Below are 24,316 nucleotides of genomic sequence, written 5' to 3'. Positions count from 1 at the left end.
AACCCACTCTATCAACTTCATTAAGCATGGACGCTCTGACAATTTTTTCCCCCCATTTTTTCCTTCTCTTTCCCGCCCCATTCCCCTTCTGCCATTTATTTTGCAACCTGGACCCTTTAACTCCATCTGAAGAAGTGGGTTGTGCCCACAAAAGCTCATGATGTCATCTACATTTTTTTATTAGTCTATAAGGTGCTGCAGAATTATTGGTGGTTTAATTTTTTTCAGAATGTGTATTCAGATGAATAAGTGACCTAACTTCTATAGTCCTTGGTGTAGATGAATGGGCTCATTGCTTGAATGCATCCTTAAAGAATGGATGTGGTGTAATAGCAACCCCCACAGGTATGTCAGTCCCCTAGCAGTCAAGCTTTTCTCATCACTCAGCATGTTGGACCAGTCATGCGTTACCCACACTCCATTCAGGCTTACAAAGCCCAGCATAAATAAATAACCCAGAGTTATCCTACCTAGTCTATAAGGTGTTAGGCTCACATCTATTAGTCTATAACCGTGGTCACCAACCTGTTGATCGCGATCTACTGGTCGACCAGTCGATCGCCTGGCATTCAGAGGACCCCCCCCCCCAATTCCTTCCACCCTCGAGAAGCCCCACTACTTACCTCCAAAAATGGAGGTAGTGCTGGCTTCCCACGGGGTGGAGGGAGGTCCGGCAGCTGGGCACCACTTCCGGGGTTTCCGGAAGTGCACTCCCCTCCTCCAGGTCTGTGGTGCGCTGGGAGGAGGTAGGAATCCCGGAGGAGGGCGTGTGCTGGGGCTTGGGGGAGGGGCGGGGGGCGGACCAAGGAGGGGAGAGGAAGGGGAGGGGAGGTGCGCACTGGGGCTCCCCTCCTCTGCTGGGGAGGAGGTAAGAGTCCCAGGGGGAAATGAGCACCGGGTCTCTCCCCGCTCAGGAGGAAGAGTCATGGGAAGAGGCTCTTGCCAGAGCTTCCCTCCTTGGGGGGGAAGAGGGGAGTGCCAAGGATTCCCTGCCCCAGCCAACACCCTGTTCCCACTGGCACCCTGTCCCCACTCCCTGCCGGCACCCTGTCACCACCCCAGCCCCCTGTCCCTTGTTTCCCCTGACACCCTGTCCTCTGCCCCAGGCCCTTGCCCCGGAACCCACTGGCCCTCTGTCACTTGCCCCAGCACCCATTGGCACCCTGCCCCAGCACCTACAAGCACCCCGTCCCTTGTCTCGGTACCCCCTGGCACCCTTCCCTAATACCATGTGCCCTGCTCCCACCAGCACATTTGGGGCCGCATTAGTGAGGCTTGTGGGGGTTTTGAAGGAGTTTTTATTTTGCATCTCACTTGTGAGGCCCCAGCTGACTTTCCTGTGAGTCAGTGACCCCTGACTCAAAACAGGTTCCCTGCCCCTCTCATAGGTAAAGACAATGCAGAAACTTTTTGTGTTTGACATAGTATTTTATTTAAAAATGAAGCCTGGCCAATAAACCCCCATCTACCCACAGCATCATAACACTCCTGCATTCCCCCTTCCCCCAGACCCTCGAGCTGAACCTATCATACACTGGAACCCCCTGCCCTGAGCCCCTCACATACCCTAATCCAAATTCCTGCACCCTCATATCTACAAGCCTGTGGCTTGCTTAGTACCCTAACTCTAAATCTGACCCCAACACTGGCCCAACTGTAGCCCCCTCCCCGACCCAACATCCCCTTCTCTACCTCCTCCTGCATCCAGATTTCTTCCCGGAGTTTGCATCTCTTACCCCTTCCCACCCCCAAATCCCTCATTCCCACCCCAGAGCCTACACATCCTGCTTCAACCCAGCAAGGGTAAGGCTAGACTGCAAAAGTTTTTCAGGATTCCAGAGATATCCCAGAAAAACTCTTCTGCATCCAGGGATGCGTTTGTTCTTCCATTTTTTTTTTTTTAGTGGAAGAGCAAACGTGCTCTTTTGGTAACCCCTATATTCCTCTTTCCACAAGGAATAAGGGGGCTTCCAAAAGAAGGGGTTTTTCTGACATTTGGTCCAGTCTAGATAGGCCAAATGTTGGAAAAACCTCTTACTACCAAAGAATTGTGGGGGGGGCGGGGAAGCAGCAGTATAAGGGTTGGGGATAGCAAGTGATGGAGAGGAGGAGAATAGAGAGCAAGGGGTGGGGCTTCGAGGAAGAGGTGGGGCAGTAGATCTTGGCTTGTTTTGTCATTTTAAAAGTGATCTTGGTCATAAAAAGGTTGAAGACCACTGGTCTATAAGGTGCTACAGGACTCCTTGTCGCTTTTGCCTATCTAGTCTGTTACCTTTTGGTTTTGTACTCAAAGGTTCATATACCTCTCAGGGTTTCTAGTAGACCATATCATAAGGGCTTTCCAGCACCTTAGTAGCTGGTAGGGGAACCCATCCTCTACGTTGCCCCCTCTTGCTACCACCTTCTTGGACTTCCTCCTATGAAGCCTGACCCTGCTTTTCTCCTCACTCTGTGTAAGAGCTTCCTGTTCCTTACTCCCTACTATCAGGAATGTCATTTCAAAGTTTCTCCTTCTGGCCCCTTTCTACTTCATACATTTGCTGATGATAATAGCACCATCCTGCCTCTTCCCAGTTGGGTCCTAGATATGTGAAAGAGTAACCAGTTAACTGTTCATCTTGATGCTTTTTGGTTCAAACTGCTGTCCACTAAATTTTGCAAGCTTTTTTTGGACTAGTTACATTCTGTTCATGGTGTGGCTGTGGAACAGATCTCTAGTTTTGAGACGTCCACTTGTAGGGTTAATTAAAATGGGTATAGGTTGCTTAAAGCCCTTTCTTGCATGGTGACACAAAGTTATGACACATTCTAGCCTGGCGTAAGCATTCAGGTGGCTTTGCATTTCAGCAGTCTTATCCAATTGTACACATGGCAATACTGCCTCACTACACAAATTGCCCACATAGTTCTGAATCAGCATGGGGTTTTCTAGGAAAACTGTGTTGTAGATCTGTGGTTACAATTTCTTGAACTAATGGACCAGTGACTTGCTCATCCAGCCTTACATAGACTTCTTGAAGTGTTCAGTACACCTCCACGGACTTGCATAGTTCCAAGAAGTATGAACAAGCAAAGCTCTATAACCAATGTCCTAGAAAGAGATGTGAACTCTGTATTCTATTGTACTACTACTGCAGCTTGTCAAACTTTCGTAAATCTGGGTCACATTAGATTATGGTAATGGTTCCTCCTGCGTTAATGTCTATAAGAACAAACTGCGTTGCATATATGCTCCAAACCTACATCCCTAAAGAATTTTGCAGCTGGACTACTGAAGTCTGGTTAACAAGTTTATCTGGCGAATCTCTACACAGAAAAGGAAAGTCACTCATGATGCTATAACCAGCTGAAAGCAGCTCTCCCCTTTTGAAAAGCACAATAATATATTTAACTTTGACCTGCATCAGATCTAGTTCAGAAGTGGGCAGAAAAAAATTGATTTGTCTCATCTAAAGTTCAGGCAGTCCCCAGGTTACGTCAGTCTGACTTAAGTCGGACCCCTAGTTACAAAGGGGGGGGGTCAGGCGCAGCTAGTGTGGGGTGCCTCCCCCACTGTTGCTGCCTCCGGCGGCGCGGGGGACACTTCCCCCCAGCAGACCAGGGAGACGCGGAGCTAGCACCCCCCACCCCAGCAGACCTGGGAGACGCGGAGCGGCTTTTCTTGCCGCGGAGGACACGGGCGGCGGGACTGCCGAGACGTGCCGCAGTCTCGCCACCCGCGTCCTCCGCGGCGAGAAAAGCCGCTCCGCGTCTCCCTGGTCTGCTGGGGGGGGGGGGGCGCAGCTAGTGCAACCCCCTCCCTTCCTCCCCCCAAGCAGACCAGGCTTTTCTCGCCGACGCCTGGGGTAGAGCAGCTGGGGGGCTGTCGGGTTGGACCCACAGCGCCGAGGTGCGGCGCTACTGGACCAACCGGGCAGTACCCGAGCTGCTCTGCCCCGGGCTTCCTGTAGTCAGCCGCTGGTCAGTTTCAGCAGCGGCTGACTTGGACGCCTGGGGCAGAGCAGCTGGGGTGCTGCCGGGTTGGTCCCGCCGTGCCAAGGGTCGGTGCTACCAGACCAACCCAGCAGCATTCCAGCTGCTCTGCCCCAGGCGTGTCTGATTCATCCGCTGCTGGTCAGTTTCAACAGCGGCTGAATCTGGATGCCAGTTCCAACTTACATACAAATTCAACTTAAGAACAAACCTACGGTCCCTATCTTGTACGTAACCCGGGGACTGCCTGTACATCATTTCAACACACTTCTTCCCAAGCTACAAGTTATTACCCTGAAATGTCTGTAGTGGGTACAGGACTAAAGCCTGTGAGGAGAGTGCTACGTGAGTCATACTCCAAACCTGAAGAATTAACTTTGGAAAACTGACTTTCAGTTCCAGTTGTTCCTTCCTGAAGTTTTACATTGCACGGTATTTTGAATCATGTTATGCTTCCCTTTTAAATGAGTGTTGCACTGTAGACACACCATGTGAACGTGATTCAAGAAAATGTTAATTATCTTTATCAAGCCCTGTATTCATTTGTTATACTGACACTTGGAGTCACACCTACATGACACTTTCATTTTTTGAAAGAGTGTTTTGTTTTGTTTTTTAAACTGTGGCTTCCTATATAGGTTTTATTACCATAGAACTGAAATATTTTGAAATTGCCCAGCTGGTAATTTGTCTGACAGTGACCAATAGCAGAAGCTTCAGAGGAAAGTGCAAGAAACCCCAGAATGGACAATTTTATATAATAACTTTGCCAGCGGAGCAGTTTTCTGCTGTTTAACCCGCTCCATCTGCTTTATGATTTTGTCTTGGGAGTATTCTTAGACTACTCATTACAGTTGGCTGCACAATTAGCAACCTTTTAAAAAAACCCACAAAACTCCACCACCCAGTACCATCGGGTACTTGTCAGATGAGGGCATCTCTTTCTTTCACTAATATATCTGACTCCTGATGTCCATGCATTCATGACTTTTAAGGTCAACTATTTTACGCAATTTGCTATGTTTAGAATGAAGCTCCAGGGACTGATTGGGAGCTGTCTTCTTCCCTCTCCCCTTCTTTTTCAGGATAGCATGCAGCAATTAGCATCACAGGTCCCTGTGAACTCCTCACTGCAATGCTCCACTCTGTGCTGGCTCCCCCTTTTAGTGTAGAATCCATTACAAAGTCTTTGTACTCCTGACATTGGAAGCTCTCCAATGATTCTCAAGGTATCTAAGAGAAAGTACCCCCTCTGACAGTGACTTTACTACAAGTATGTCTACATTGCAGCTAGACACCTGTGGCTGAATTGCCCCAGATGCCCTGGCTTTAATGGCTGTTTAATTACAGTGTAGACATTTTGGCTGCAGCCTGAACCCAAACAGCTACACTGGGATTAAACTGCCCTTAAGCCTGAGCCCCATGAGCCACAGACCCAATCAGGCTTAACCAGACCGCCTACTGACTTCCTGCCTTCAGATCTAAGTAGCAAACACATCTGTTTGACCTAGCATTTCTTCATTTAAGGCAATGCAAATTTATCATGTTTTCCTACTTTGGGGATTGAAAAGAGATCACTGCCTTTATTTTTAGAAGCTACTCAGGTTCAGTTTTAAAAGGAACTTAAATGCCTCAAGTGCTAGAGAGGTGCCTAATGGGTTATTCAAAAGTATCTAACTCCCACTCTACTACAACAAAGGGTACCTATGTAGCTTAGGCAGTTAGTCATTAGCTTATGCTCTGAAAAAACATGGCTTGTATAGGATTTTTTTCCTATATCTATGAATATTTTTATACAAATTGAACCTCCTAAATCTGGGACTCTCTGGTCCAGCAACATCTGTAGGATCATGGATATTGCTGGACCAGAGAGACCCAGTGGTTGGCGTGCAAGCCCGCCAGGAGCCCCAGCCTGGGCCAGCAGCAGTGGCCAGAGAGCCCCTTCCCACAGAGCGTTAGCCTGGGCTGTCAGCGGCCGGCAAGCCCCAGCTGGGCTGAGCAGAAGCGGGGCCAGAGTCCATGTCCTGTGGCACCAGAGTCCATTTGCACTGGGGCTAGAGCAGAGCAGAGCCAGCTGTAGGGAGGGGTGATATGCTAGGAGGACCTTCCCTGATCCAAAATGAGTGAATTTTCTGGATCGGTCAAGCCCTGAGGGTGCTGGACTAGAATGGTCCAACCTGTAGTCTATAGCTATGTCTTAACGCTTTATTGAACACTTGGCTTCAATTGTAATTGCGACCATGAGCTCTTTGAGAGGGTGGAGAGCATCTCGTAACATTATTAAAATTCCTTTGTGTGACTGACGCATCGTTGTAATTCTGCTGTAAAATATAAAATGAGCTGAAGTGAACAGTTTAGGTTCTTAGGATCCCTCATTGGCTTCCAATGGCTTAAGGCAAGTTAATGCCTCTGCATTACATATTGGATTGAATTAATAAAACCATATATGGACTTTTGCTTGCTTTATATTTTGATTTCTTTGCATGTGGACTTTGAGTCTTTTTGTAAACACTTTGTAGGGTCTGTGGGAAATAGATTTAGAAAACCTTTCTGGGAGGGGGGGGATGTTGGTTTTTTGTCATGATACTTTAATTTGGACATGGTAGCAAAACCACTAACATAATAAAATGACCAATTTGGGAATAAATGTTTGTAAATTGCAGGGGCTTCATGTTCCTCCGAGGTTGTGCTGTTGAAGTTGAAACTGCATTCACCACACTGGCAGATTACATTCTCCATCAGAAGTACAGCCAGCCATGTGTTAGGTTATAAAAAGATTGCAGCTGATGTCAAGGCCTGTTCAGCAGGGAGCTATTTCAGATGACTGTACTAATTTGGGGCAAGTAGTTGTAAAATATAACTCATCAAGCAATAGAGTCTGGATAGCATGCTTAGAGCTTGCTACTAAATCTTTATGGGGGAGGAGTAGGGACGGAATTAAATGTTGCAGTTGGTAGGCCACTTCAGATAAAAACATTCCTATGATTTAGCACTTCTCTATGTACCTAATTTTTCCATACCTCTCTGCAAAATCATAAGGAGTACCAGTTTGATATGGTCCAAATTTAAAAGTCCAAATCCTCAGCTGGCATAAATTGGTGTTTGCTCTACTGATGTCAGTAGCTACACCAATTTAACCAGCTGACGATATAATCCTGAAAAAAATATGGAAAACTACAAATGAACTTGCATATTCTTAATGTAAAATTAGCTTTATTTGATTAATCAAATAAATCGGTATGATTCATCCTTAGTGGAAAGGGATGAATTTGCCCGAATATCTTGTTTTAGTATTTTGGATGGTCTGTGAGCCATGTTAAACTGTTCTCTTTACACGCATACCAGGGATCTGTCTTAGTATTCCTTAAATTTCCGTATACAGTTGAACCTCCCTGGTCTGGCAGGACCACAGATGTTGCTAGATCAGCGAATCAGAGAGCCCTGGGAGTAGGGGCTGGCTGGACTCGGTCAGCAGAGGTTGTGGGGGGGGGAACCCCTGTGGGCTGAGAGCCCTGCTGGGGCTGGAGCAGACACTGGTAGCTAGGGGGGGGGGAATCTGGGGGCTGGTAGCCAGGAGGGAAACCTGGCCAGGAAGCTGGCAGCCCCTCAGGAGAGGCCAGCTGCAGAGGGGCAGGCATTGACCTCCCTTGGTCCAGCAAACTCTCTAGTTCTAGAGCAGAGGGTGCTAGACCAGGGAGGTCCAACTGCACTAGCTAAATTTCGGTTCTGCATTTCCTGCAGTTTTCATTCAGATTTTGTTCCTGTCTCAGTTACAAAAAAAGTTTACCATAACATGATCTCTTGACTGCTGTTCCTGGTAATGGTATTTGTACAGGTTGTATTTGTATGCATACAAATAGGTATGTGTTCCTAATTTCTATAAATAAGGATTTATGTTCAAGTTGGGCAGTATTTTGCTTCTTGGTTTCTCTGAGGTTTGAGCTGTTAAACACATCTGAGAAAAGACTGGAGGAAGAAGAACTGGATAGCTGTCAGCATTGGCTTAGGGAATGCCATCTTTGTTTTTCTGTAGAGTACGCATTGAGTACAAAGAACCCCTTTTGATATTTGCAGCTCCAGGACAGCTTGCTGATGACTTAAGTTTATTTGATCCTTAACTCAACTAGACATGACCACAGTTTGGGACTATTAATTCAGACTTTAGGATTGGTAATATATAGGATACTAAATGACAGAGAGCTGTTTCTAACCATCTTTATTAATGAACCCTAAGGTGTAACTGATGAATAACTCGGTGGAAATATTTATGTAATGCCATGTGTGCACAGTTCTGTACATCAGATAAATATGTTAATCTAAAAGCACAGTATCTAAGTGTTGCAGTACTTTGTGCGAAGCTGATAGCATGTTAGCATAGCCCAGTGAGTCAGTTGTCTTGCACTCCAAGAAAAATCTTATTTCGTTATTTAATCTAAAACGGAAAACACTTGGTTCTAAACAGTTGCTTTCCAAAACACTCAAACTAAAATGCCATTGTAAGCAGACACTTGTAGGTGACTTAAAAAATTAGGGGGGGAAAAAAATCTATAACCCCTCGCTACCTGATACATTGAAACTAAAGAAAGCTCCTCTTGCAAACTGCCGGCAAGTTCAAATATCTTAATTGGTTTTGTTCTAGGATATCCGGCATGAAGCCAGTGATTTTCCATGTAAAGTGGCCAAACATCCCAGAAACAAAAACCGGAACAGGTACAGAGATGTGAGCCCCTGTAAGTACCCTTTCTTTACAATTATTTGTACCATACTGCTGATCTCTAAGAATTTGTCTCCTAGAAGGCATTTGGTTGAATATTTTGTGCACATCTATGATCTAAATCTTGTCACTAACATGCTAAATGATGTGAGACACATCACAGTACCTCATCGTACTATGGTATGTCATGGGATTACACTGCAGCAGTACACAGTAGCTGCAGTATTCATGGAAAGTATTCATGCTGACCGTGGCTCCCCCTCCTTCCTTGTTCCTTCCACCAGCTCTGGGGGTGACGGTGTCCCGGCCTCCAGGGCGTATGCCCAGGTAGCCGCCGCCGGCTGTCTCGTCACCATCTCTTCCAGGCCCACTCCTCCAGCATTAGGCCGGCTCCATTCTTGGACTACCATCTGGTGGCTGTGAAGGCCTCTCTTTCTTTGTAGACGCCGGGTCCGGCCTACTGGCATTTCAATAACAGTCTGCTGGAGGATGTGGGTTTCGTAGAGTCTTTCCGGGAGTTCTGGCTGGCCTAGCGCAGGCGGCAATGCGCCTTTCCCTTGGTGCAGTGGTGGTGGGATGTGGGGAAAGTGCGCGTGCGGCTCTTCTACTGCGACTACACCCAGGGGGGCCAGCCGGCGGAAGGATGTGGCAATAGAGTAGTTGGAATGGGAGGTCTTAAAGCTAGAGAGACGACTTGCTCCCAGCCCCGGAGGTCCATCTCACTGCGTAGTGTACCAGGAGAGGCGGGAGGAACTCTGGGCCCTCGAGCACCTTTGGGCCCGGGGTGCCTTTGTTCGTTCTCGTATCAGTCTCCTTCGGGAGATGGATCGAGGCTCCCGCTTCTTCTATGCCCTAGAGAAAAAGAGGGGCTAAAAAGCACATCGTCTGCCTTCTGACAGAGGATGGCACCCCCCTCGCAGATCTGATGATCCATCTTACTTGGCGTGGTTCACCCCCATTCCTGACACTTGCCTCTTCTGTGGAGTGAGACAGACCTTGGCACACATCTACCTCGAGTGCACCAGGTTACAGTCTCTCTTTTGGCTCCTCCAGAACCTCCTGTTGAGGTTCTGGCTGCACTTTCCCCTCACTTGTTAATTTACACACACCCCATCCGTGGCCCCACAAAGTCAGAGGACCTCCTGGCTATCGCCGGATTGGCAATCTATAAAACCAGGGCGAAGAGGTTGGCCGGAGGAGGGGCCTGTAACTGTGGAGCCTATTTCCATTCCTGTATCCGCTCTCGTATCCGGGCAGAGTTCCAATGAGCGACGGCCGCTGGCGCGCTCGAAACCTTTGAGGGGCAGTGGGCGCTGCCCGGGGTTCTCTGTTCGGTATCCCCATCCGGTTCTCTCATTTTAGCCCTTTGATCCTCACGCCCGTCCTTGTTTTCTCATTATTTGCCCCACGCAATCAGTTGGGCTCTGTGGACCCTCCCCGTAGGCTGGGGAGAGGTCCTTTAGATGTGAGCAGGCTAATACCCGGACACCAAATAGTCCCCGCATATCTGCCCTCATGAGGCTTCAGCAGCTCCCTGTTCTCAGGCAATATTTGTAATTAAAACTTCATATTCAGCCCTCATCTCTGCACAGATTCTCACAATTAGGATTTCTGATTTTCAGTCTTAACTGATAAAAGCACTGATTAAAAAACCCTTTTACAAAAATGCAATCGGCATTCATTGGATAAACGCCAGAAATAGTTACAGGTTGAATCTCTCTAGTCTGGCACCCTTGGGACGTGGTGGGTGCTAAACCAGAGAATTTGCTAAATCGTGGGACATCAACTTTGTAGTGAGTGGGAGCAGTGGGGCTGGCCAGGGGAGATCGCAGGAGCGGGAACCGGCTCACGGGGGCAGTGAGGCTGGCTGGGGGAGACCGCAGGGCTGGCTGGGGAACTGGCCGGCGGAAGCAGGGCTGGCGGGGGGTAGGCAGTGGGACTGGCCAGGGGAGATTGCGGTGGGGAGGGGGAGAACTGGCTGGCAGAAGCAGGGCTGGCTGGGGGGCAGGAGCACTGGGGCTGGGCCAGGGGAGATCACGGGGGGGGGGAGGGGAACTAGCTCGCGGGGGCAGCAGGGCTTGCCAGGAGAGATTGGGAGAGAATCGGCTGGCAGAGACAGCCAGGCTGGCCCGGGGGGGAGGAGGGGAGAGAATCGGCCAGCAGTGAGCAGGACAGGTGAGCAGGACAGTTCAGGGCGCATGCAGATCCTGAATAAAAATGTAAAAGCAGTGCCTTTTAAATATCCCCACTGCTGACAGTGAGGTTTAAAGGCATTACAATGTGTCAGAATGGAGAGAACCTGGTGCATTCACCATCCGGAATGAGAATATGGATAAAAAATTCCAAAGATGGTGTCAGCTTTCTGAAAATAAATTAGCCCCTTTTCAATATATGTTGTGGTGGTGCAGGGTTTTATTGGATTACAGTCCATTTTTCCAGTCCATATTCCCTTAACTTGCTGGTAAGAATATTGTGAGTGGCCATATCAAAAGCTTTGCTAAAGCTGACTCTAGGGGCTTTGGGAGGACCAAAAACACCATATTTGCAATTTGCTTAATGAATATGCAAATGAATGTTACCGATCCTCCGAAAGCTCATGAATGGATGTACTGGTCCCCGTGTCAAAAGTTTGGGAACCCCTGTTATAGACTAAAAAGTGGGTAAAGACCCACTGACGAAAGCTTATGCTCCACGAAATAATGTCAGACCGTACTTTAGCCACGAAAGCTTATGCTCCAATAAATCTGTTAGTCTATAAGGTGCCACGGGACTTCTTGCTGGTCTCATAAAAGTAGTATATACTACGAGTAATGTATAAAAAGCTCCCAGACACTCCACTTGGACATTTACAAAACTCTAAATGTTACAATAAACCCTGAAAAATTAATAATAAATCCAATAGACCAGAAACCCTGATCAAGATGCAACTTTTGCAATTTTTTTCCTTGTCTCCAAGTCTGAATTAATGTGTCCTCTGTTTTGAGACAAGGTGGGTGACAACGACTTTTATTGGTCTTGATTCTTTTAGTGAAAAAGACAAGCTTTTGAGCTACAGAGCTTTTAGTCAGGTCTGGGAAATGTTGCTGTGATACTCAGTACATGTTAGGTGGAGCAGATTGTTAACTACCTATGCTAAACACTGCATAGAAAAAAAATAAAGAACATTGTAGTGTATGCTGCAATCACAGGTTTCTTGTACACATTGCTTTTTAAGCAGATATTTCCAGATACTGGAAAACATGTAGAGCCACTTTAGAGGCTACAATTCAGTTGAGCCTTTCAGGAAATTCAGTAGGAACTATAATGTTGCACGTAACTTTGTGCACTGATCAGGGCTCATCTTTTTTTCTTGTTAACAGCTAGGGTTGCCAGATGGTCTCCCAAAAAATACCAGACACGCAGTATTTTTTGGTCGGGGGTGGGGGAGAGGGGGAAGGAATACAAGATAAGCCACTCCCTCCCCCGTCCTCCCCTCCCCCCTCCCGGCTGTTCTGGGGTGCCCAGAGCAGCGATCGCAACCCCGCCTTCCAGCTGGGGGACTCAGGCTGGGAGGTGGAGCCACGATCAGCTCTGGGAGCCTGTGATTAAGCAGAAGCCTTGTGGAGGTGGGGGGAGTGGCTGAGACTCCCAGCCACTCCCCCCTGTCCCTGCCAGGCTTCCGTGCAATCACAGGCTCCTAGTGCCGATCATGGCCTCGCCTTCCAGCCGCTCCCCCCACCCTCGCCAGGCTTCTGTCCGGTGCGCAGCCAGAAAAATCAGAGAATACTGGACATTGCACATGTCTGGTATTCTCTGATTTTTTTTTTTTTTTTTTACTGGACAAAGAGCGCAAATATCAGACTGGTAGAATACCGGACACCTGGCAACGCTATTAACTGTTGATTTTGGTTTTTTAGATGATATTGCTTCCAGTAAGTTTGGTTTTCCTGTAAAATGTGGAAATTCTTATGCATTGGGGAACCATAAATACTGCTAGCTTGGAACTAACAAGTGCAGTACAATAAGTGTCAAGTAATTTTTATTTTTGTTCAGTACATGGGATGAATAGATTAGGAAAAGTATCAGTTAAATGTGGAACCTATAAGCAGAAGTGAAGATTTCCATTTGATGATTATCCTGCTGTGATGCAGGAAACTTTGTTCAGTTTTATCTTTTTTTATCCAGATTTTAATGAGCTGATTTTTCACCAAGACCTGCAAAAATAGGCATGTAGTTGTGTAATTAGTTTGTATATGCTAGTTGCATGTTGAAGTAGTAACCTGATATATAAATCTCTGTGCATATTATCTGGTTTTCACATACTATTGTGATCCCTGCATGTGCACATTTCACAACTCTTTAAATAGGGATCTTATTATAACAATAAAATAGTACTAATTATTGTCTGTCTGTTCCAGTACAGCAAGTGCAAAGAACTCTTTGGAGACCGTACTTATTTGTTACTGTTTTACTGTTTGTTCTTTTAGAAAGTTACATTTTTAGTCCTAGTATTTGATGAAATTGGCCTTGTATCATATAACATTAAGGCATTAACCATTGTTTTCTGATTGTCTGAACTATAGTTGACCACAGCCGAATTAAGCTAAACAAAGGTGACAATGACTATATCAATGCCAGCTTGATAAAAATGGAAGAGGCCCAAAGAAGCTACATCCTTACCCAGGTAACTACTGGAAAAAATGGCAAAATTGTTCATTAATAGAATCATTTTACCCTTTCTCAAACCAGTAACTCCAAGAGCTTTTTGTTAAACATGACTTTGTAAATATTGTATTGTCACGTGCTGCATATCAGCATTGGTTTTAGTAGCTCATTCTGATCTTGTATTTTTATCTGCTAATGTTTAATGCCCATTCACACCAGGAGAGTAGGGTGTTCTGAAATGTTAACACTCTTTTGAACACAAGAAGTTAAATTCTGGCTCCAGTGACGTCAATAGGAATATCCCTGTTGACTAGTGGTGGGCAACCTGTGGCTCTCGGGCCACGTATGGCCCAGCAGGGTTCTGTGTGGCCCACAAAACATTTTGGTTACGTCTATACTGCAGGCTTCTTGCGCAAGAACTGTTCTTGCGCAAAAGCTTGCGGAGCGTCTACACTGCACACGCGTTCTTGCACAAGTAAATTTACAGTAAAGCGTTGGGACAGAGGGCTTCTTGCGCAAGAGTTATTCTTTTCCCCATGAGCTCTTGCGCAAGATGGCAGTGTGGATGGGCAACTGTGGCTTCTTGCGCAAGAGAGCATCCACACTGCCATGGACGCTCTTGTGCAAAAGCACATGGCAGTGTGGACGTGCTCTTTTGCAAGACCTTTTGCGCAAAACAGTTCTTGCGCAAGAAGCCTGCAGTGTAGATGTAACGCCAGCTGACCATTGCCAGATTCCTCTTGTTTCAGGCAGAGGTTCTTTTCATACCAGTATTACTAAAGGGACACATAGGTAAAGCAAGGGCTTGTGAAGTGATGTGCATGCTGATTGCACACAACATTGACTGTAAAAAGCCATGAACTCTCTCTCTGCTATGGTTCACTTGGCACACCTCACAAATTCTATATATGCAAATGCAGTTAACACAACTACCCTAGCCCAGGTGGATTATCTTGGTTACAACAATCTTGCAGCCCATTGAATCATAGACTACTAGGAGTGAAAGGGACCACAAGAGGTCGAGTACAGTCCCTTGCCCTCATGGCAGAACCAAATACTGTCTAGACCATCCCTGATAGACATTTATCTAAGCTACTCTTAAATATCTCCACAGATGGGGATTCCACAACCTCCCTGGGCAATTTATTCCAGTATTTGACTACCCTGACAGTTAGGAACTTTTTCCTAATGTCCAGCCTAAACCTCCCTCGCTGCAGTTTAAGCCCATTGCTTCTTGTTCTATCCTCAGAGGCCAAGATGAACAAGTTTTCTCCCTCCTCCTCATGACACCCTTGTAGATACCTGAAAACGGCTATCATGTCCCCCTTTGAGATGGAGGGCCTTTCATGTGGCCCACTCACTAGCCTAGGTTGCCCAACACTGCTGTTGACTTTAATGGGACTAGGATTTGCCTTGACTGGTTTTCCTAGAAATGGCTTCAGTACAGTTTCCAGATCTGCCTTTGGATTAAATCTTTTGTTAGCTAATAGTGCGTCTGTCTTGCCACTTAAGCTTATAACATCTGAAGGATGCAATTTTTGAAGTCTGTTGGACTCTTTATCCATCTAGAAGTAAATCCTTATTATCTAGATCTCTTAAGGGACATGTAAAACACAAGTGTAACTAGAGTTGAGCAGGAAATGAAACTTCTCGCGTCCAAACATCACACAGTGACATGTCCATGTTTCTAATAAATCAGACAGTAGGCATACAAAATATAACCTCGCAAATTAAAACCATAATTAAAGGAATACAACATTAACTTGAGTTCAGAAAGTCCTCACAACTTAAGACCCCAATCGCCATTATTAGACCTCAAGCTAATCTCTGTTTTCATGCATATATTTGAGGCAGCCAGATGCAATAAACGAAAAATCAAATTCTCTGGCCAGTCTTTCTAAATCTTTCAATAAAGAGTTTTACGTTGAGGTGATATGTCAGTTTGTCATGCCTATGGATGACTTCTTGTGCTCCTTTACCTAACAGCATTACAAGGAATGTTAACTACAGATGCCACCTTAAGAATAGTAACAGTTAATAGTCTGGTTTTGAAATATTTATAGTTGATATCACAGCCTTCATGTGCCGGGTAACCTTTTTGAATTCATTTTTAGATGCATGTTTCACTGCTCTGGAAATATAAAGTTAAAAATACAGTGTAGGGAAGAACTTTCTTCGAATGCTGAAATCCTTTATTAGAGCTATATTTGAGAGAAGATGTCATAAGAACAGTAATACTAGGTCAGACCGAAGATCCCCCAGCCAATATCCTGTCTTCTTATCGAAGGCAAAGCCAGGTGCTTAAGAAGGGAATGAACAGATCAGGTAATCATCATGTGTTCAAAATGATCATGTTTTGAACAATGTAAATTAATCACAGTTTAGTTGAAGTAGCTGGTATGATAAAAATTGCTGCAGACCTTGCAATTCTATAGAAAGTTACGTACATAACCTTGTTGATGTCAAAAGATAGTCTAGATATAGTTGGGATGAAATTTGCCTTTGAGGACATAGCGAAAGCAAGACCTATGCAGAAGTCCCACTAATCCCTATTATCGGTGAATTTCGCCTATTAAGACAACTTTATACACATAGAAAGTTATGCAAACATGAAGCAAACATGAATACCCAGGATTTGGTAATGTACTATAAACAGCAGGTGTTATTAAGCAATCGGGCTCTTAAATTGAATCCTACCGAAACTATATATAAACAAAAATAACTAAAGGATTTTCCTTTTGTCATCTGTATACCCATAGTTATGAAATATAGTTAATTTAAGGATATTTTAAATCCTCAGCCCTCAGATAACAGTGCATTCCTGGACATCTAACTCTAGTGATGGATCCTTCTTATAACTTTAATAGTACTGCATCAACAAAGCAGTGTAGTACTCCGCTGGCTGAGGTTTAAAAGTGTGAATTTTGTCCATTGACTAGGCTGTACCACCAGTGTGCTATTGAGAAGTAGTGAGGAATCTCATTTCTTCAGGTTAGACTGTTGGTTTGGAGCTGTTTTCTCTAAATGTTATTTTAAAATTGAGGCAGAAAAAGCATTAAAAAAAATCTGATTTACGAGGTTTTGTGTGTGTGTGTGTGTGTGTGTGTGTGTGTAAATATCATAAAAATAGTACCACTGAGTTATACTACCAGTGAATCTAAACTTCTACATCTTTGTGTAATCAGACTGAATATGTCTCGTTCGTTGCTAAGTCTGTGCCAGAATTCTTGTTTGCCTTCATGTTATTTAGACAATCAGATTTATGGGCCACTTCCCTGGAAAGAGTCATCTAAAGAAAGGATGTAGTTTGCATTGACTATTTGATTAGTTGATCAGGGCACTCCCACTCCAACCTTCCGGCTCTTGCTACATTTCAAAAACGGAAGCTTTGCAGAGAGTATGGCCAGCAGGGGACACAAGTGTAACCCACACACCTAGGCTGTGTCTAAACTACATCCCTCTTTCGACAGAGGTTTACAGGCTCTTTCAAAAAAGCCTGCCTTTTTTGAAAGAACTGCATCTAGACTGCAGTTTTACTTTCAAAATAGCGCTTTTTCAAAAGCGCCATTACACGGTTATACAAATGAAGCACGGGAAATTCAAATCCTGGTTTCATTTGCAATTTCAAAGTGTCTAATTTACATCCCTCTGTTGAAAGAGGGATGTAGTCTAGACACAGCCCTAATGTGGTTCTTTGTCTCATGTAGTGGCACCTAGACCACAACAACAGATAAAACCAAGAGACCTCTACAGCATGGCCTGAGAGCCAGCTGGCTTTTAGCTGAGAGGGTAGAGGCTCCTACACTAAACTTCAGAGGTCCCAGGTTCAAATCCTCCTGGTGACAGTTACACAAGCATGGAGCACGGGGCTAGTAGGGGACTGTTTGAGTCCCCAGCTCCCCTCAGCGCTTCTGATTTTGAAATGTAGCAAGAACTCTGTTCTTGCTACATTTCAAAGGCAGAAGTGCTGCCAGTTTCCACTGCACCCCTGCCCCTTCTCCCCATGGAGATGGTGCTGGGGGGAACTGGCTTTTAAGCTAGTGCCCCCCCCCTCCTTTGCTGCCTCTAATAAGTGACTAGTCGAATCACTAGTCCACTATCCTATATGCTTTTGCTTATCAGGTAGTCAACTAGTCGCTTACATCCCTAGTCTAAAGTTTTGTTTTTTAAAAATTCTTCCTTGTAAACTTACTAGATGATGGTAAACTGGGAATATATTTTTTAGCAGAACTTGAGCTCTTCCTTGTTTTCAGAATATCAGCATTAATCTCTGCGGAAGTAGAAAAGAGAATTTTAGACAACTTCAGTTCATTAGGAAATGTCCTAGAAAACAAGGAAAAATGACTAGACACATCTACTTGTTTTTCTTATTCAGGGCAAGGAAGGTCATAGGACTGATAGCTATCTATTCTTTTCTATAATAATTCTAACCTGTAGCACAAAAAGAGGTACACTTAGCTGATAATTTATATAGTTCTAACTCAGTGTTTCTTTAATCAGTTTGAAATTAAGCCACCAAGAATCCAATCCACTCTTTTCAAGGACCATGCCATGTTATTTTGTCCTTGAACCCTGTGAGGTAAGAGAAATCATAGCAGCAAAACTTAGTTAGGGTTTTTTTAATAACTTAGACTAAGGCTATCTGCCGGTGATATTTCTCTGCACTCTAAGATTTTTCCATTACTCTAATCTTTGTTAATCTTTGAAGTGCTCTGAAAGTAGATAGCTTTGGCATATAGTGGAGACAACTACCTCTTAGAGAACAGTTAAAGAACACTGATGAATTTTGTAGTGTCTTGGAGCAGCTCAGAATGGTTGGCTCATTCTTTTGACAGACCGTGGTTTGCTAGGCCACAGTCAGTAACTTGGACGCATTATTACTAGCAAGTTCTTTATCACCTGTAATATCTACTTACTGTCAATCATGTTGGTCCCAATTCTGCAAACCACTTATTCTTAAATCCTGTTGACCGAGTGAGAGTGGTATTATTTCTCCCATTAGATTCCTTTTTTGCCCTTCCTGAGCAAGTTCTGTTTTTGGGGTTTTTTTCATTCCCAGTTCCCTTCTTGTAAATAAGACCATTTCTCTCTTCCTATTTTCTGTGGGAAAGAGCTTTTGCACACTTAAGCTGGTGACTTCATGGTTGGAAAATGGAACTTAAAGCCTATTGTATTGCATTTCAGACATTTAAATGAGACGTTACTTCCATGAATTAGGCTGTAAAGTTAGGTAACTTACTAGGGTACAGTGCTCTGATCTTTTTCTACAGACAATGTTTGGTTCAGAAGATTCTCTTTCTTTGCAGGGTCCTCTGCCAAATACTTGTGGTCACTTTTGGGAGATGGTTTGGGAACAGAAAAGCCGTGGTGTTGTCATGCTCAACAGAGTGATGGAAAAAGGATCGGTAAGAATAGAACTTCTTTTTAATGGCGTATATTTAAAAAAAAAAAGCAAAAAATAATGGTAGCAGAAAGATGCATGTACAGGATTTTGTCTAACAACACACATCTAAGATTCAGAAGCTGAAATCTGTAAAGGTATCTTTGCTAACTCAGAGAGGTGTGCAAATTATCCAGTTCAGAAAAGCAGAGCATAACTTCTGCATTCAGCTAAATGAATGGCAAAGCACAATTGGCATTTTCCATACAAGAGAACTAACTTAGTTTCTCTTTTTAGTCCTAGCAGTATAGATACTTATGTCTAGTTCCTCTTTAGTAATGGCTGGAGACTGGCTCTGATTCCCATTTATATTAAGATCCTTTACATTACTTAGGCACTATCCATGAGCCTTAAAAGCAGTTATATATTAATTTACTTCCCTAAAGAGCTTATAATCTAGATCTAAAGACAGACAAAATATAGAGAAAGAGGAGTGATGTATAAAAACTGATCAGGGTGATATTAGCTTCTTATTTCCTATTTCCCTTATTTCTTTCAGACTCCTGCTCCACTCCTGACCTGCATATTTCCTAATTAGTTCATCTTTCCTCCTACATAGCTAAATTTCCCCAGGGACAGGGGGAATGAGGGGAGTAAGACACAGAGAATGATCCCCAGAAACTAAGTGTAAAATATCTAGAAATCTACCATCCATCTCTGAACATTATGGTCATTTGTCCCTGGGGATGCAGAAGGGTTCAGCCCCTCTGGTGAACAGATGGGGGTGCAGGCTCTACTAATAGCTCTTACCACTTCTGATCCACTGCATGACTGAGGGGAAGAGGTTGGCTTAATTCCATGGCAGCTGGTGGGGAACAACCAGGGCTTGTTCTACAACGATGGGCTCAAAAGTTACCGTACTTTGCTTGTTAATGGAAGCTGCCATACTGTAATCACATTAGTAGGTCTGTGCTCAGAGAAGAGGATTTAATACAAAAGTAATAGAACAACACAGGGATGTTTTTTTATTTCCTCTGCTGACTGCAAGGCCCTTTCAGAGGAAAGTAAGTAGGTGTGCTGTGTCCAAGTGGTGGTCTAGTGTTGCATAAGCAGAAAAGAATTCCTGGGCATCAGAACAGTTGTGCAGTAAGCTGTGTTTTAACTCTGATTCAAGGTTTTTTTGCTTAGTGATTGGTTATAATACAGGAACCACACGCTCTTCCCCTACCCCCTCCAGTTCTTTTGAACAAAGCAATGAATGATCCCTTAAAGCAGACCACTAATGCTTCTCGACACACAGCAGTGGGAGATCTTCAGTGGAACGCTACAAAATGTTATTTGCAGAGCCATTTGGTGCAGAAATTAGATAGGAAGCTAATTCCTCTCTTCTAAGATTAATTTTGTTTTAAATGCAGAAGATTATAAATACAGGTTTAACCTCTCTAGTCCAGCACCCTTGGGATCTGACTGCTGGCAGAGAATTTGCCAAACCATGGGTGGTCAGTATTGTCTCTAGCAGCATTACCAATATTTCCACTGCTTATTGGACTCTGAGATATTTAGGGGTAAATTAGAGCTTAACAGCATAGAACACTGAAGCTATGGCTACACTAGCATATTTTCTGCCAAAAAAAACTTGAAGAGGGACTCGTTAGCATAAGTCATAACATCATTAGCATATTCTGCTGTTTCGTTTTTTTTTTTTTTTTGCAAGGGGTTTGTGCACAAAAAGAAGTAGTGGAGCTATCCTGGAGGCATAAGGGTCCTACGCAAAATGGAAGCAGTTACACTGCTTTTTGTGCAAAAACCCCTTGCACAGAAAAAGGCAGAAATATGCTAATGATGTAATGACTTATGCTAATGAGTCCCTCTTTTCAAGTTTTTTTTTGGCAGATGTTTAGTGTAGAGGTAGCCTAAGAGCCAGAACTGTAAAACTTTATGGACTGTGGGGAAACTTGGCCACGCCCATGAGAAGGTGGACTTTCAGCTAACTAAAATTATGCTGGACCACAGATGATGCCAGACTAGAGGTTCAACCTGTATATACTTTATTCATGTTGTCAGCCGGCTTGGTATTTAATCAGCTTTGGAAGCACGCTAGGCCTTGATACCTCTAAACTTGACAATTTGTCCTGAGATTCCTTCAACATCTACAAATAAAATGGTATTTGTAGAATGTCAAACTGCCCTGAGAGGTTAAATCCAGTTTTTACCCCAATTCCTGTGATAGTTCTCTAGCATTTTATTACTTTCCCATTCATAATGACTCACTAATTTTCGATGTTAATAAACTATGTAAGAACCAGCTTTCTTGTTTCAATTTTGTTCTGTTGCAAATTAAGACCAGTTTATTTACAATGTAATATAAGAAGCATTATCCATATGCAGATTTAATGCATTTCCTCTGCAAACATAGATTTGGAACGCTGATCATAATCTGGTTTCAGAGGAGCTGTGTCAAATTCTGAGAAGTAGCACTTTTCAACATTCAAAATATACATATAGGTCTAGCTGTCAAATGTGGTTGCAGATTTAAGTATGCTAAGAAGATCCTTTAGTGTCATTTCCCCTTTGTACAGAGAAAAATGCACTACTTATGTTTTTGGCTGACTCATTTTAGTTTCTAGCATGTCAACAGTTTATTGGTGCAGACTTTAGGTTTCTTGGAAAATTATTACTGAGAAAATTACTAGGTACAGTCAGGAGTTAGGTAACAGAAATATTTGCAGATTCCTTTTTTAGATCAATTAAAATTTCATAACTTTTAAACTATGCCATATGCAATCACAATCATCTCAGACTTATTTTTTGTGGAGAGTTAATGGATACCCCAAAAATCTCATCTGACACAGTTACCCTGATCCATCCCCCATCCATGCATAACCCTGTGCCAGAGGATGAGTAGAAGGGCTGCATTCACCCTAAGCCACCTTTGTGCTCTGGGAATTTTCCAGGGGTTCAGCGAGGGCCATCATCTGGGCCTTTGTGAAAGATACCAAGGTGTGCTCGGTACACACACAATGTACTGGAAACAGGAGACCATCCTGCAAGAACTATTTCTTTTTAAAAATGTGTGTTTGAATTTATTGCAATATACTCCGGACTCTTTGGTGCCATAGTAATACATGTAATATAACTTAATCATAGAACACTAGAACTGGAAGGAACCTCAAGAGGTCAGTCAAGTCCAGGCCCCTGCTCTCACGGCAGTACCAGCCATCATCTAAATCATCCCTGATAGATGTCTATTTAACCTGCTCTTAAATATCTCAGTGATGAAGACTCTGCAACCACAATTTATTCCAGTGCTTAATTGCTCTGACAGGAAGTTTTTCCTAATGTCAAATCTAAACCTCCTTTGTTGCAATTTAAGCCCATTGCTGCTTCTCCTATCATCAGAAGCCAAGGAGAACAGTTTTTCTTCCTCCTTGTAACACTCTTTGAAAACTTTGAAAACGGCTATCATGTCCTCTTTAGTCTTCTCTCTTCCAAACTAAACAAGCCCAATTCCTTCAGTCTTCCCCCATTGGTCATGTTTTTTAGACTTTTTTAATCATTTTTGTTGTTGTTCTCTTGATTGTCTCTATTTCCTCCACATCTTTCTTGAAATGTAGTGCCCAGAAGTGGACGCACTATTACAATTGAGGCCTAATCAGTGCAGAGTAGCGTGGGTTAAGGAACACTCCTCTTTCCTCGCCTTTACCATAGAGCCAAGTAACTAGTGCTTGTCTTCTGTTTGCTTTTTTAGATAAAGTGTGCACAGTACTGGCCACAGAAAGAGGAGAAAGAAATGCTCTTTGAGGATACAAACTTGAAGTTAACCTTGATCTCTGAAGATATAAAATCATATTACACAGTACGACAGCTAGAATTGGAAAACCTTGCTGTAAGTATGGAGAGCAGGCCAATTAAATCATGTTGTCCCTGGATTCCCCATCATTGAGCTGTATTTCCAGGTCCTGAGAAGTGTTCTTCGTAAGCTGTGTGCTTGGGCAGCCACCCAGGAGCAAGTCACATGTTGCTCAGCTGATTATCAGTGTGCTCACAGCCAGCAGCATGTGTTTCTATTGGTGGTGCACGGTCGCACATGCCTTAACGCACATAACAAAATTCTGCACAAGGATGGGAAAAGTTAGAGAACACTGGTCCTGAGTACAAGAGACACTGACAGCTACTCCTCGGGCATGTGTAGTTACACACTACAGTGAAAAGCAGGCTGCGTTCGAACTATGGTGTGTAGCTATATGGGGCAATGAGCTGCCAAAGCCTTTTCCCACTGCTGGACTTTTTCACTGCAGGAGGAATGGCTCTGGCAGCAGGAAAGCAGAGGGACACTACTCAGATACAAATAGCAGTGGAGATAGAGGAGCTGCACACTACTGACATGGCCCCTGACTGAGAAGAAGAAAGACACTTCCCACATTCCCCCTACACACCAGAGCCTAGGGAGACCCAGGCTAGTAGACTTTCTGTTCTCCAGACCTATGGTGGGCCTGGACCACAGTGTTTGGGGAGAGGAGGGGGATTCCGAATCTCGGAGGCCAGATCCAGGCAAGCGAGGGGCTGCATCCAGCCCCCGGGCCTTAAGTTACCCACCCCTGACCTATAGCCTCCTAAACAATTTAGTACCTTGCTTTCATGCTGCTCCTAGCCTGGAAGCTGAATGTAAGTCCATTGTCATGTACAAATATGACTAGCAGAAACCTTGAAGTCTGCTTCCTGCAGGCACTGCTAAAGCTTTGTTCAGGATTTCAGGAAGCTGAGAGCATCAGTTTTAACACTCTTCTGAAATGGCTTTCAGCTTAGTAGAGGATGTTGGTTGTGAAAGAGAAGACTCTGCCGATATAAGGTCCCTGTTTTGGACAAGTCTGAGCTGCTCCTGCAACTTGAGCTACCTCATTTTCCCAAGATTTCAACCAGCCTGCCTAACCAGAAGGCTGTCGTGCCTATTTTATATGGGGCTGATAAAATGAACATCCAAGTTATCAACTGTAAAATTACTGTATAATTTAGTTTTGTCTGGTGTCCATTCAAAACATCACACAGCTTTTATGGGAAGAGAATTAGTATTTGAGTGTAAACACTGATGATATTTTTACAAGCAAGTGGTGCTTTAGTTTGGGTTTGCAGCTCTTAAGTGCAGAATAGGAAAACTTCATAGGAAAATCAGATTAGAACAGGGTTGAAGAACCTCTTCTGGGTCGGCGGTCGCTGAAAAAAATCAGTCGTGGGCCACACACAAGTAAGAAGGAAAAAAACAAAACAAACCACAAAACCTCACTGAGACAGTCTCCGAGGGAAAAGGAGAAAAACTCCCCACATTCCCCTCGCACATCACAGCCTAGAGAGGCCCAGGCTGGTAGATTGTGTGTGCTCCAACCCCACGGGAGGTTGGCAGGAGGGCTGGAGCACCAGCATGGGCCAAATCCTGACCCAGAGCCTCGGGGGCCAAGTCCGGACCCTGAGCCTTAGGTTTCCTACCTGAGATTGAAATTAAGGAAAGCAGCAAACAAGCCAGCAAGTATTCATGCTGAATGGTTGAGTAGAGTGGAAGAACAAAGTAATAGAATGGTGAGTAGAATTTGCGCAGCATAAATTTTAAGGGA

The 24,316-nt window shown here is 44.3% G+C and overlaps 1 protein-coding gene across 2 annotated transcripts in view; it reads left to right on the top strand.

Annotated features, from left to right (window-relative positions):
- PTPN1 (protein tyrosine phosphatase non-receptor type 1) overlaps window positions 1-24,316 on the top strand; it is a 68,493-nt gene that overhangs the window by 35,278 nt on the left and 8,899 nt on the right. For both annotated transcript variants that reach the window (XM_075901208.2, XM_075901207.2), the window contains exons 2-5: window positions 8,612-8,702; window positions 13,249-13,349; window positions 18,637-18,735; window positions 22,459-22,596. In XM_075901208.2, coding sequence (XP_075757323.2) covers window positions 8,612-8,702; window positions 13,249-13,349; window positions 18,637-18,735; window positions 22,459-22,596 — 429 coding nt within the window. The remainder of the gene's footprint in view (window positions 1-8,611; window positions 8,703-13,248; window positions 13,350-18,636; window positions 18,736-22,458; window positions 22,597-24,316) is intronic.

Source organism: Pelodiscus sinensis, chromosome 17, assembly GCF_052426305.1.
Source record: "Pelodiscus sinensis isolate ZL-2025 chromosome 17, ASM5242630v1, whole genome shotgun sequence".
Classification (NCBI taxonomy): domain Eukaryota; kingdom Metazoa; phylum Chordata; order Testudines; family Trionychidae; genus Pelodiscus; species Pelodiscus sinensis.
This window is presented reverse-complemented; position numbering and strand designations above follow the sequence as displayed.